Source organism: Hippopotamus amphibius, chromosome 10, assembly GCF_030028045.1.
Source record: "Hippopotamus amphibius kiboko isolate mHipAmp2 chromosome 10, mHipAmp2.hap2, whole genome shotgun sequence".
In the NCBI taxonomy this organism is placed as follows: domain Eukaryota; kingdom Metazoa; phylum Chordata; class Mammalia; order Artiodactyla; family Hippopotamidae; genus Hippopotamus; species Hippopotamus amphibius.
The window spans coordinates 34,549,082-34,561,447 of record NC_080195.1 but is presented as its reverse complement, the minus strand read 5'-3'; the positions used below and the strand labels follow the sequence as shown (position 1 = coordinate 34,561,447).

The 12,366-nt window shown below is 40.8% G+C and overlaps 1 protein-coding gene across 8 annotated transcripts in view; it reads right to left on the bottom strand.

Moving 5' to 3' along the window:
* The window catches only part of PSD3 (pleckstrin and Sec7 domain containing 3), a 528,631-nt gene that overhangs the window by 421,690 nt on the left and 94,575 nt on the right, over positions 1-12,366 (bottom strand). The window contains exon 4 of one of the 8 annotated variants that reach the window (XM_057697903.1): positions 11,362-11,488. The exons of the other annotated variants lie outside the window; for them this stretch is intronic. Within the exon in view, the coding sequence (XP_057553886.1) occupies positions 11,362-11,488 (127 nt within the window). The remainder of the gene's footprint in view (positions 1-11,361; positions 11,489-12,366) is intronic. 8 annotated transcript variants of the gene reach the window in all.

Genomic DNA, 12,366 nt, shown 5'->3' with positions numbered 1-12,366 from the left:
GATGTAGAGAACAAACATATGGACACCAAGTGGGGAAAGCGGGGAGGGTTGGGGGGGAATGAATTGGGAGATTGAGATACCAAATTTACACTGAATATATGCAGTTTATTGTCTGTTAAAAAAAAAAAACCTAATTTTTATATTAAAATATATATATTTTTGGAAATAGAATGCAAGATTGGCATGAATTTTTTAAAAGAGTCATAAAAGACATGATGCCCTTAGGAACACAGCTTCAGGGTTTAACCTCAAGCAGGGCTGAGGGACGGGTAGGAGGATGTCATGTGTATTTTGCTATCAGGGATAGTTCAGGAAGAATGTTTGAGAAACTCTGAAAAACAGAATTAAGAGACTTAAAAAGAAATATTCCAAATCTACTTGCCTGGCCCAAACCACTCCAGGCCGATGGGAATACATCTTTCCATAAAGGCCTTTACTTGGCTTTCTTTTCACACAGGCTCTAAGACCTTCAGAGCAGGATTCTACTTCAGCTCTTCACAAAAGTATGTTAAGATTACCAGTGGTTAATTCTTATCCACCTTAAACCCAGACAACATTAAAAGCAACTTATTTTGTTCATTTAACTATTTTTAAAAAGCCTAGCACACACCAGGTTCACCTGCCAAGCTTCTTTCACCCTGAACCAGCCCACAAAGCCTTTGACTCTCAGGCCCATGTTCTCTCTCCTATTTCAACTGGAAAGTTAGTAAATAAAGGAAAGGCAAATGACCACATACGCTGGTAGCAGTAATTCCTTTACACTTACTAAATACACCCACTAACTGCCAAATGGTCACATGGTCAGGTTAGTAAACAAAGATGAAGGCACATAAAACTAACACCCAGATTAACAGGAAAATCAACTGAAAATGCACAGAATCAGGATTAGGTCTCGAGCGCCCATTCAAATATTCCCAGAAGTTCTGGGGGGAATTGCTTCTAACAATCAAGAAGTTCAACAAGAAGCCAGGGAAAGATCTAAATCTAAGTCACCCAAACTAAACTGGTAACCCCTTTGAGGAACTAACTGAGCAAGTGTGACCTTGGGAGACATTCATCTCAGCTCCTTAGCTAAAACAGTTCTACATTTATGAACAAACCAGGAGGCAGAAACACATGTCCATGATCCTATAGTTCCTGAAATTGAAGGAAGAAGACCTAGGTCCTCAATTGCCTTAGGATCCAGGCCCCTTAGAGCAAGTGGCAGACACGTTACCCCTTCCTCAGGGGCAAGGAAAGAGAACACACACACACACCCGCACTCTGCAGGCTGCCACATAAATAGCATTACACACCCTAGGCAGTGCATCCCTTAACTAGTACACGCAAATCTCAGATGTGCTTGAGTAGTAGATATGATTAAGCACCAGAATCCTATATGATGACTTTAAAATAGTCAAGTAAGGATGTACCCGTCTAGGTTCCTGGTTAAAAACAAGAAACTGACTCAGGTTAGGTTAGGCAGAAAAGTATTTGTTTACTAGCAAAATTTTGGGTGGCTAACTGCCTGCAGGAGGGCTGCTGTCTCAGGCTCAGGCTGGGACCAAGCAGGGTAAAGCACAGCCAAGGTCCTAGCACAGAGCAGCCTGTCCTGTGGAGCCCGATGGAGTCCTGCTTCACCACAATGACCAGTCACCTCCGTTCACCTGGACCTGCACCCCTGACACGGTCAGCAAGATACTAGCCCATCAACCAGCCCAGCCACCTCCAATAGGCTTCAAAGGCAGAAGCATAGAACCATTCTCCTGAGAACTCAATGCCAAAGGAGATGACATATGCAATCCGATGGCCATAGGCAGGCCAGGGAAGGTCTGCCAGCCTCAGGCCTCAGCACAAGGAGGCTGAGCCAACTTCCCAACTGCCTCTGATCCCCACAAAAAAAGGAAGGGGACCAGGCACAAAAAGATAAAAGTCTGCCACAGAAGAGTCCAGAAGAAATGATCTGCAGGATGCCTCCAGGACTAAAATACTATGAAGAGTTCAGATAAAGATTTAATGCTTATCATACTAAACAGAGAAGAAAGGTATGAATCATACTGATTCAAATAATAAAGAATGATAGCCTATTTCCTCAATCTATTTTCATAGAAAATGATCTAAGGGAACCTACTCATTAAAACAAATGAAATACAGTATTTCTCTTGTCAATTAGGCTCCCCCTTTATTTATGTATTTACAGATTCATTTATCTAACTTAGGCATGTGAAAACCAAGCAGAATTGATTTTCCCCAGTGATACTAAGTAAAATATTGCTGTAATATTTAGAGCAAATAACAGAATAAAAGGGAGGAATCTGTATAAGAAACTTATGTGCATGCAGAATAGACATTTTCTGCTACTCTACAGGACAAAGATGTGATCAAAGAATAGAAGCTACAGAGTCAGATTTTGACTCAACATTCATAAGTCCTCCAAATAAGGAACCCAATAATAGAATGAATAAGTTCCATATCAAAGCAGCAAGCTCCCAACAACTGGAAGTATAAGAGTAGATTAGGCAGCTACTGTTAGGAACACAGTGCAATGTGTCTGTGTCCTCCCAAAATCCGTAGGTTGAAATCCTAATCCCAATGGGATGGTATTATGAGGTGGGGCATGTGGAAGGTAATTAGGTCATGAGGGTAGAGCCCTCAAGAATGGAATTAATGCCCTTACAAGAGGAGGCCACAGAGCTGGAGAGATCCCTTTTCATCATGTGAAGACACAGCAAGAGATGGCCCCTGTAGACCAGCTGAAGGGCCCTCACTAGAACCTAACCATGCCGGCACCTTGATCTGGGACTTCCAACCTCCAGGATGGTGAGATATAAACATTTATTGTTTAAGCCACCCAGTAGATGATAATTTGTTATAGCAGCCCAAACTGACTAAAACAGCACGAAAACTGCCGGCACTAAGTGGGTGGGCTGGTTGGTCCAGACTTCTAAAGTCCTATCCAACTAGGGTTCTAAAAAATTACTTCTATAATCGGGGGGGGGGGTTAGAATTAACTAGATAAAATTCAGAATTTGTACTAAAATAATAGACCAAATATAGGATGCAGTAGACATGACTGTTAAAGGCTTGTTCAGGTGACTACCTAACCCAATCTTAGATTTCATTAGAAGGGTAGAGTCCAGTACCCAAACTGCTCAGACTTCATGGGAGTCCTGAGTTCACCTTGGGGTTCCCCACTGTAAAAAAGACATGTGCACACATGAAAATACCTAGACATTAGTGACCAGGATGGTAAGATGTGAAAACTCTCATAGGAGGAGAACTAAGAGAAGATAGGGATGATGATGTAAGAAAAGAAACAGGATCTGTATAAGTCTGCTCAGGCTGCTATAACAAGATACCACAGACTAGGTGGCTTAAGAACCAGCCTTCAGAACTTTCTCATAGTTCTGGAGGCTGGAAGTCCAAGATCAAGGTGCCATCAGGCTTCTAATGAAGCCTCTATTCCTTGCTTGTAGTCAGTCATCTTCTCACTGGGTCCTCCTGAGGCCCTTGCAGAGAGAGAGGAATCTCTGGTGTCTCTTCCTCTGCTTTAAGAACCACAGTTTTATAGGATTAGAGCCCCATCCTCATGACCTCATTCAACCTTAATCACCTCCCTAAAGGCTCTATCTCCAAACAGAGTCAAGGAAGGAGTTAGGGCTTCAACATATGAATGGAGGGGGATGACAAAATTCAGTCCATAGCAGGATCCAATCTTAAATATATGAAAGACTGACTGAAAATGATACTGATTTATTCTTAACACTCCATAAGGCAAAATCAGAAACAGGGTAAGAGTACTAGAGTTGGACAAGATGAAGCCTAAGCTTCTTTCAACTCTAACAACTATTACAATTATTATTTATAGGATATAAGTTATTGGGTGCTTCCCATGGACCACACTTTGTGCGAAGTACTATGTCGCTGAGTCTTTACACCCACTCCGAGGTAAATGCTACTATTAGGGCCACTTGTTGTTTACCAATTAGGCTAACTCTTGCCCAGTGCTGGCAGGTGGCAGAAGGAGGGTCCTGGGTGGTCAAATGCCAAAGTCACCCACCCAGCTTTGAACATTAAATTGAACAGCCTCCCTAAATTAGTAAAAGACAGTAAGTACAATACAACTGAGAAAATAACTCCAATCATCAATACAAAAATCACACAGAGACTTCCCTCGTGGTGCAGTGGTTAAGAATTTGCCTGCCCAATGCAGGGGACACGGGTTCGAGCCCTGGTCTGGGAAGATCCCTCATGCCACAGAGCAACTAGGCCCGTGCCCCACAACTACTGAGACTGCACTCTAGAGCCCGCGAGCCACAACTATTGAGCCCATGTGCCACAACTACTGAAGCCTGCGTGCCTAGAGCCCGTGCTCTTCAACAAGAGAAGCCACCGCAATGAGAAGCCCACACCCTGCAATGAAGAGTAGCCCCCACTCACTGCAACTAAAGCCCGCATACAGCAACACAGACCCAACGCAGCCAATAAATAAATAAATAAATAAATAAATAAATAAATAAATTTTTTGAAAAAAGAAAAAGAAAATCACACAGAAGAAAACTAAAACACTAACAACCACATTACCACCACCACTTACTTTTCTTCCTAGATACCAGCTGTTTCCATACATTGTCAGAGTTCATCTCACCACACACCAAGGAGGCAGGTATTATTATACCCATTTTACAGATGAGGAAACAGACTCAGAAAGCACTCCTCAAACTCATACAGTAACTAAAAAGATTTGGGGTCAGAATTCAAACCAAAGTCTGGGCTATTCCACATGCGAATTATAATGTCAACTATAACCCACTCCTACAGGGCTCTCTCTTGGCTCGGGCTCCGGGGCCTGATGGGGTGGACCAAATGCCACAGCGAGGGCCAAATATAATCCTAGCCTGCCTTCAAGGGCAAGAGGGCCAAGGACAGCAAATCCTAGGAAACAAAATCAGCCTTTTCTCCACCAAGTCCTGTGGCCCATTTGACAAAAACTAACAGAGCCCCTGCTATGTGCTAGTCCCAGGGAACATGCAGAGAGCAGTGAGCAGAGTAAATCCCACTCACCTAGACTTTCATTCCAGTGGAGGGGGAGACTAAACAAACAAACTTCTAACATATAACACAACTTTAAAAAAAAAAAAAAGACACAGTGTGAAGGGCCATGGGAGCAGGTCGGAGGATGCAGTGGGGGTAGGCGAGTTATAACCAGTTGTTGGGGGGTGGAGGGTGTGAAACCGCTGCACAGAAGTGCACCTGGGCTGCTAGCTATTACATTCAGCAGGTCCTGTAATTCTGACGACAGTTCAGTACTTCCTTGCTTTTCACTGGAGGAAAGGCTGGACCACAGTGCTAACTGCAAACAACCGGTCAAAGAGAAAGAAAAGTGAAGCCTCTTTCCTTAAAGGCAAGGAAAGTAGTTATCCGCCTACTGTTGCCATGGCACTGAGGAAACAGAGAGCAGCATTCTACCACCAGAGCATAAAAAGAAATGCAGCAGTGAGGAGAGGACAAAAGGCTTAGAGGTTTCACTCCCTGGGTGGGCCGCAGGCAGGAAGGAAAGCTTTCAAAAATGGCAGGAGCTGGAAGTGCGGGGAAGGGGAAGAGGTCAGAGATACTAAGGAAAAGGTCTTTTTGGGTAATCCCTACTCATTTTCTACATTAAGATCAGGGTTCTTAATGGAATAGTCAGCAGAAAAACACACCAAGTTTCTGAAGTACTCTATATCACATTAGAATATTTCTAAATAGATATTTTCTGAAAATTGTGTCTTTCTGGTCAAAATGTACCTTAGGTTTCATCCAGCTAATTTACCACCTAAAGTAATTATGTCCTCTTATATAAGGTATGGCCCCGGAGTGGAAGAAACCTGTACTATGAGGTCAGACAGAACAGCGCTTAAGTCCTCTTTCTGCCACTTACAACTAGGAGACCCTGGATAAGTTACTTGGCCTATCTAAGCCTCTTATTCTTTATCTGTAAGATTAAAAGAGAAAGATTAAAGGGATAACAGCCCTAAAGGCTGACTTTTAATTGTAAGCTAATAAATATTCATTCCTCAGCCTTAAACAGTTTCAATATCTTTAACATCTGCTTTAATACCATCAGTGATAGGAAGGGAAGACAGTTTGCTCCACTAGTAGATAACTGGAATTATAGAATAGAAAAAATTATACATGGTCAAAATCTTCCTTAAGGCATGAAGAAGCAATTTACAAAAGAAGAAATACTAACTCATAATAATCATACGGAAATATCTCAACATTAACTCATAATCAAAGGAGTACATTTTAGGCAAGTTTTGCTTTGTTTTGTTTTGTTTTAATAACACCAAGTACCATCATCAGTTATTGGGACACAGACACTCTATCACATACTGCCACTCAATGTACACATGATCTTTCTAGAGAGAAAAAGAACAATATGAAAGAAAGCCTTAAAAATGTGTATTCCCTTCCATCCACCATCTACAATTCTAAGAAATTTCTCTAGAAACTATTATGTGAATGTTCTTGACAGCACTGTAATGAAAAAATGGAAGCAAAAGGCCCACCATTCAAACAAATCACAGTATTTCCACATAATGGAAAATACACAGTCATTGAAAATGCTTATTGTGGAAAAATATTTGCAAAGCATAAGAAAGTTGAAGGGCTTAATTTCCTTATTTTATAGAGAGCCCACACAAATCATTAAAGAAAAAAAAACTATCCACGAAATTGGATCCTTACACACAAAAAACAACTCAAAATGGATTAGACTGGACTGTATGAACTGAAACCATAAAACTCCTAGAAAAATACATAGAGGGTAATAACCTACCTGACGTCAATCTTGGTGATGATTTTTTGGATCTGACACCAAAAGCAAAGACAACTAAAGCAGAAATAAACAAGTGGGACCACATCAAATTAAAAAGCTTCCACCCAGAAAAGGAAACCATCAATGAAAAGGCAACCTATGGGATGGGAGAAACTATCTGCAAATCATATATCTATTAAAGGGTTAGTATCCAAAAGATATAAAGAACTCATATAACTCAACAGCAAAAAAACAAACAATCCAATTTAAAAAGCAAAGGAACCAAATAGACATTTTTCTGAAAAAGACATACAAATAGGCAACAGATATGTGAAAAGATGCTCAGCATCACTAGCATTCAAGGAAATGCAAACCAAAACCAGTGAGATATCACCTCACACCTGTCAGAATGGCTATCATCAGAAAGACAAGAAAAACAAGTGTTGGAGAGGTTGTGGAGAAAAGGGAACCCTCATACACTGTTGGTGGGAATGTAAATTGGTGCAGCCACTATGGAAAACAGTATGGAGGTTTCTCAGAGAAATGTAAAATAGAATTACCATATGCTCCAGCAATTCCACTTCTGTATATTTATCCGAAGAAAATGAAAACACTAACTCAAAGATCAACTCATTCCTGTTCACTGCAGCATTACTTACAATAACGAAGGTAACTTACACTAGCCTCACCAATGCTTACTATTGCAAGCATTACTTACAATAGCCAACAAACTAAGTGCCCATCAAGAGATGAACATGTGGTATGTATTTATATGTATTTATATATGTCTGTGTGTGTAATGTACACATACACACACACACACACACACACTGGAATACTACTCAGCCATAAACAATAATGAAATCTTGCCATTTGCAACAACATGGATGGACCTAGAGGGTATTATGCTAAGTGAAGTAAGTCAGAGAGAAAGACAAATACCATATGATTTCACTTACATGTGGAATCTATAAAACAAAGCAAATGAACAAACATAACAAAACAGAAACAGTCATAGATACGGAGAACAAACAGATGGTTGCCTGAGGGGAGGAGGATGAGTGAAACAGGTGAGGAGATTAAGAGGTACTAAATTCAGTTACAAGATAAATGAGTCAGGGGGTTAAAATGCACAGCGTGGGGAATATAGTAAATAATTACGTAATATCTTTGTGTGGTGACAGATGGTGACTAGCCTATCAGGGTGATCATTCTGTAAAGTACAGAAATATCAAATCACTATTCTGTGCACTTGGAGCAATAGTGCTGTAGGTCAATTATACTTTAAAAAAATAAAATAAAAAGGGCAAGAGATAACAAGTATTGCTAGGAGTGTGAGAAATGGGCTCTGGGGAGAGACTGCGTAGGTCCTAATCCAAGCTAACTTCTCACCAGCTCTGCAGCTTTGGGAGGGTACTGACACACACAGCCTCAGCATCCACATGTGTACATCAGGATTAAAAATGGTATCTGCTTCATAGCTTTTGTGAGGATTAAAGGAGCTAACATATAAAACAGTCCCAGGCATACAGTAAGCAACCACTTAATGTTGTCTTATTACTAACCATTTGAACATGTCAACACAGGTAGTGAGATTATGTGCCGTTTTTGCATTTTCTGTACTTACCTGTATCTTAAAAGGTAGAGACAAAGACATTTATCTTTTGAAAATTCAAAATTATATTTATTGACATGAGAAAGGCAGAGAAAATGTCAAATGAGAAATCCCAACACAAAATAGTATGTACAGCTCAAATTCATTTTTATTAAAATATATTTAACATTATGCAAATAAATGTACACAGAAAAGCATTGGGATATGCACTAAAATGTTACCAACCAGTGGTTTCTCTAAGAGGTGAATTATAGATTATATTTCCTTCTTTCTGCTTTCCCTATATTCTGATTTTCCTAAAATGAACATACATTACTTGTGTAATAGGAAAATTTTAACTGTCAATTTATTTCCAGCTATAGTACCTACAAAGAAAGAGATCAGAGACTTCCAATGGTGTAACAAGATGGGCTTTAGAGTAAAAACAAGTGAACAGAACATGTCTTCCTGAGGACCTATAACTCAGATACCACCTTAATATCAAAGAACACAACTGATAATCAGTAGCTAGCACTGCCAAGCTCGATCAGGCCAGGCTCCCACCTGACTTCAGGGTGGTGTGCTGGGATTTAAGAGCCTGAATCCAGCCCCAGGGAAATGCACAGGCTTGGTGTAAGTCCACTGGGCGCTGTGGGCCACACACCCACACACTGGTGTTTCAACACTTGTTTTACACCAGCAAATCCATGAGACCCTGAGTAAATTGGGAAAGGATAACTGAAACATTCAAAATACCTTTTAAAAATCAGTTTGTATTTTGACTCCTCTTAAAAAGTCAGACCCCAACTAAGCAAGCAAGAAGTGTCATAGGATTTTGCTCAGACTAGAAAGCAGAAAGGGAAATGTGAGATTATACCCCCTCGCTAAGAAAAACCTGAAAACTGACAAATTATCAGCCACACAAATTTCGATTTGCCTCTTCTCTCCCTAACATCTCTAGGTAACCTGAGACAGCTGGCTCTACAGGTTGGACTGAGGTACAGCCAACAGGCTTACAGACACAGAAGCTCAGAATGGCATTTACACTGCAGGTATAGGGCATTCCTAGGTCCCACCACGGCCAGTCTCCCCTCGCCTCATGTTTGCAACAGACACTGCTTCAGACCATTGATTTTACCGGTATCACTTCTAAGAAAGGAGCAAAGCAGGCATATTTCTTTCTATATCATCTTCTGTCTCTCCTCTCAATCCCAGTCTCTCATCTCCCTCACTGATTGTTGACTCTCTCTCTTCCTTCTTCCCGCCTCCCACCCCTCTCATCTCTACACTGAGGCCGGCAACCACAGCAGAACTTCTGGGCAGCAGCACAGAGTGCAGTCTCACGGCAAGCAAGCCAGACAGAGTCCAAATGCCTAGTTCCCTCCAGAGTTAGCTGTATGACCTCTGTCCCTTCACCACCGTGGGCCTGTTTTCTCATGTGGAGGATGAGAGGGTGAGAAGAGATTTCTGAGATCCTTTTCCTGCTTCAAAATTCTGTGATTCCACCACAGCTAAGGTCACTAAACAGGAGAACCACCAGGACGCTGGGGGGAAGCGGCATACAGCATCTTCACTTCTCACTAAATGTTTCCAAAATATCTATTGCAAAAAAATATATCCAACTAGACCCTGCCTCCACGTTTTTTTTGTTGTTGTTGTTACCTCCAGTTTATTTATTTTTTTTTATTTTTATTTTTTTGGGGGTACACCAGGTTCAATCATCTGTTTTTATACACATATCCCCATATTCCCTCCCTTCCTTGACTCCCCCCACCTCGAGTCCCCCCCACCCTCCCTGCCCCAGTCCTCTAAGGCATCTTCCATCCTTGAGTTGGGCTCCCTTTGTTATACAACAACCTCCCACTGACTATTTTACAGTTGGTAGTATATATATGTCTGTGCTACTCTCTCGCTTCGTCTCAGTTTCCCCTTCACCCCCCGCCCCCTCCCATACCTCGAGTTCTCCAGTCCATTCTCTGTATCTGCATCCTTGTTCTTGTCACTGAGTTCATCAGTACCATTTTTAGATTCCGTATATGTGAGTTAGCATACAATATTTGTCTTTCTCTTTCTGACTTACTTCACTCTGTATGACAGATTGTAGTTCTATCCACCTCATTACATACAGCTCCATCTCATCCCTTTTTATAGCTGAGTAATATTCCATTGTATATATATGCCACATCTTCTGTATCCATTCATTTGTTGATGGGCATTTAGGTTGCTTCCATGTCCTGGCTATTGTGAATAGTGCTGCAATAAACATTATGGTACAAGTTTCTTTTGGGATTATGGTTTTCTTTGGGTATCATGTTTTAATTTTTATACACTGTAAGTAAAAACCGAATTCTGTCATCCTTTCCATTCATAATGAGAAGCTCTTATATGAGGCCAACTGAGTCTTTCCTTCAGTAGCACCTTCTTCCTCAACAAGTGAACTTCAGGAATTTGGACTAACAGAATCAAGAGTATCTTTCACTCCAAAAAAGGGAACTGCTGTTTTGGTATTCTCTGCCCAATTTTTCTTCCAAGAAAAATATTTGTATTATTTTACTACTAATATTTTATTACAGCTATTATATGAGCAAAGCATTTCTTTGATATTAAATAAATCATGTTTTTCAAAGTACAGAAGAATTATCTTCTACTTACAAAATGTATTTACAAAAAAGTAGGTCATTAGGTCCTTAATTGTAAAAGGACATATTTTTGGGTTTTTTTTCCTCTGTTGTGAAAACAAATCTCCAAAACACTGAGAGGTAGAATAGTATCCTTATGCAAAAGTCAGATTTAACCTTGACTGAACTAATTAAACAAGAAATATTCATTATTTATTCACATATGTTTTAGCAGATATTATGGAAAAGTCAAAACTGTTAACAGGTCCCCTGCCTGCAAGAAGTTTACAGTCTCACATGGAAATCAATGTATACACAAAATAAAGTCTGGTTTATTTACACTTATTTCTGCTAAACACTACATAACTCACCAGGGATGTGCGTAAAGAGTCCACCTCCACCATAACGCTCTCACAGCCCGGCACAGCTAAACTGCCACTCCAAGCACGGCCTCCACTGCACTGACAGGGGGAAGTCTGGTCCCCTTCCCAGGAATGGCTTCAGGATAAAGGGAGAGGTGAGGAGACGGGGTATATTACCTCACGGTACTGTGGTATTCTCCGTCAAGTAAAAGCAGGGCCTTGTTTGTTTGGTTGGTTTTTATCAGTCTGAAAATCTGTCTTTTTTTGGTACAGTTAGTCCACACACATTTGAGTAATCACAAACACGCTTGGGTTTATATTTATCATCTTATTTTGTGCTATCTGTCCCATCTATTTTATCTCAATCTCCTTTCTTGCCTTTCTTTGAAGTGATTTATGATCCCATGCCCCCACAAGTTTGGAAGCTATACACTCGGTTTCTGTGCTTTTACTATCAGAACTTATAATAAAGTATAAAGTTAATCAATCCTTTCACTCTTCTGTCTGATCTTAGAACACCTAACACTATCTACACCCTTCAGCACTCCATTTCCAATTCAATACACTGGACTTCAGCCATAAGGGATTTGTCTGTAGTTCCCTAAACTACTTACACAGCTTCTCATCTCTGGCCTTTGCACACGGCTGCTCCCTTTACCTAGAATGTCCCCCTCTTCTCCTCACACCTGCTTCCCAATCTGGCTTAATATTGCTCGCCTCTCAGGTCCTGTCTCTCAGTAACAGTAAGCTTCACTCTGCTCCACCTGTCCTCCCTCCTAGACTTCAAGCTGCAACATCAGGACTGATGGACTTCAGAGTCCCACAAATCTGGGCCCTCCTGGATCACTGCTGCACCACGTGATGGGTGCTCAGTAAATATTTTCTGAATGAACAGATGAGTCAATGAAAGTTTTAAAACAAACAAAAAATCAGGATGAAAGCAAAACAGGCCACAGATGAAAAGCAGTCCACTCCTTGTAGAACTAAGAGACTACCATGGTGATAAAGAGGCAG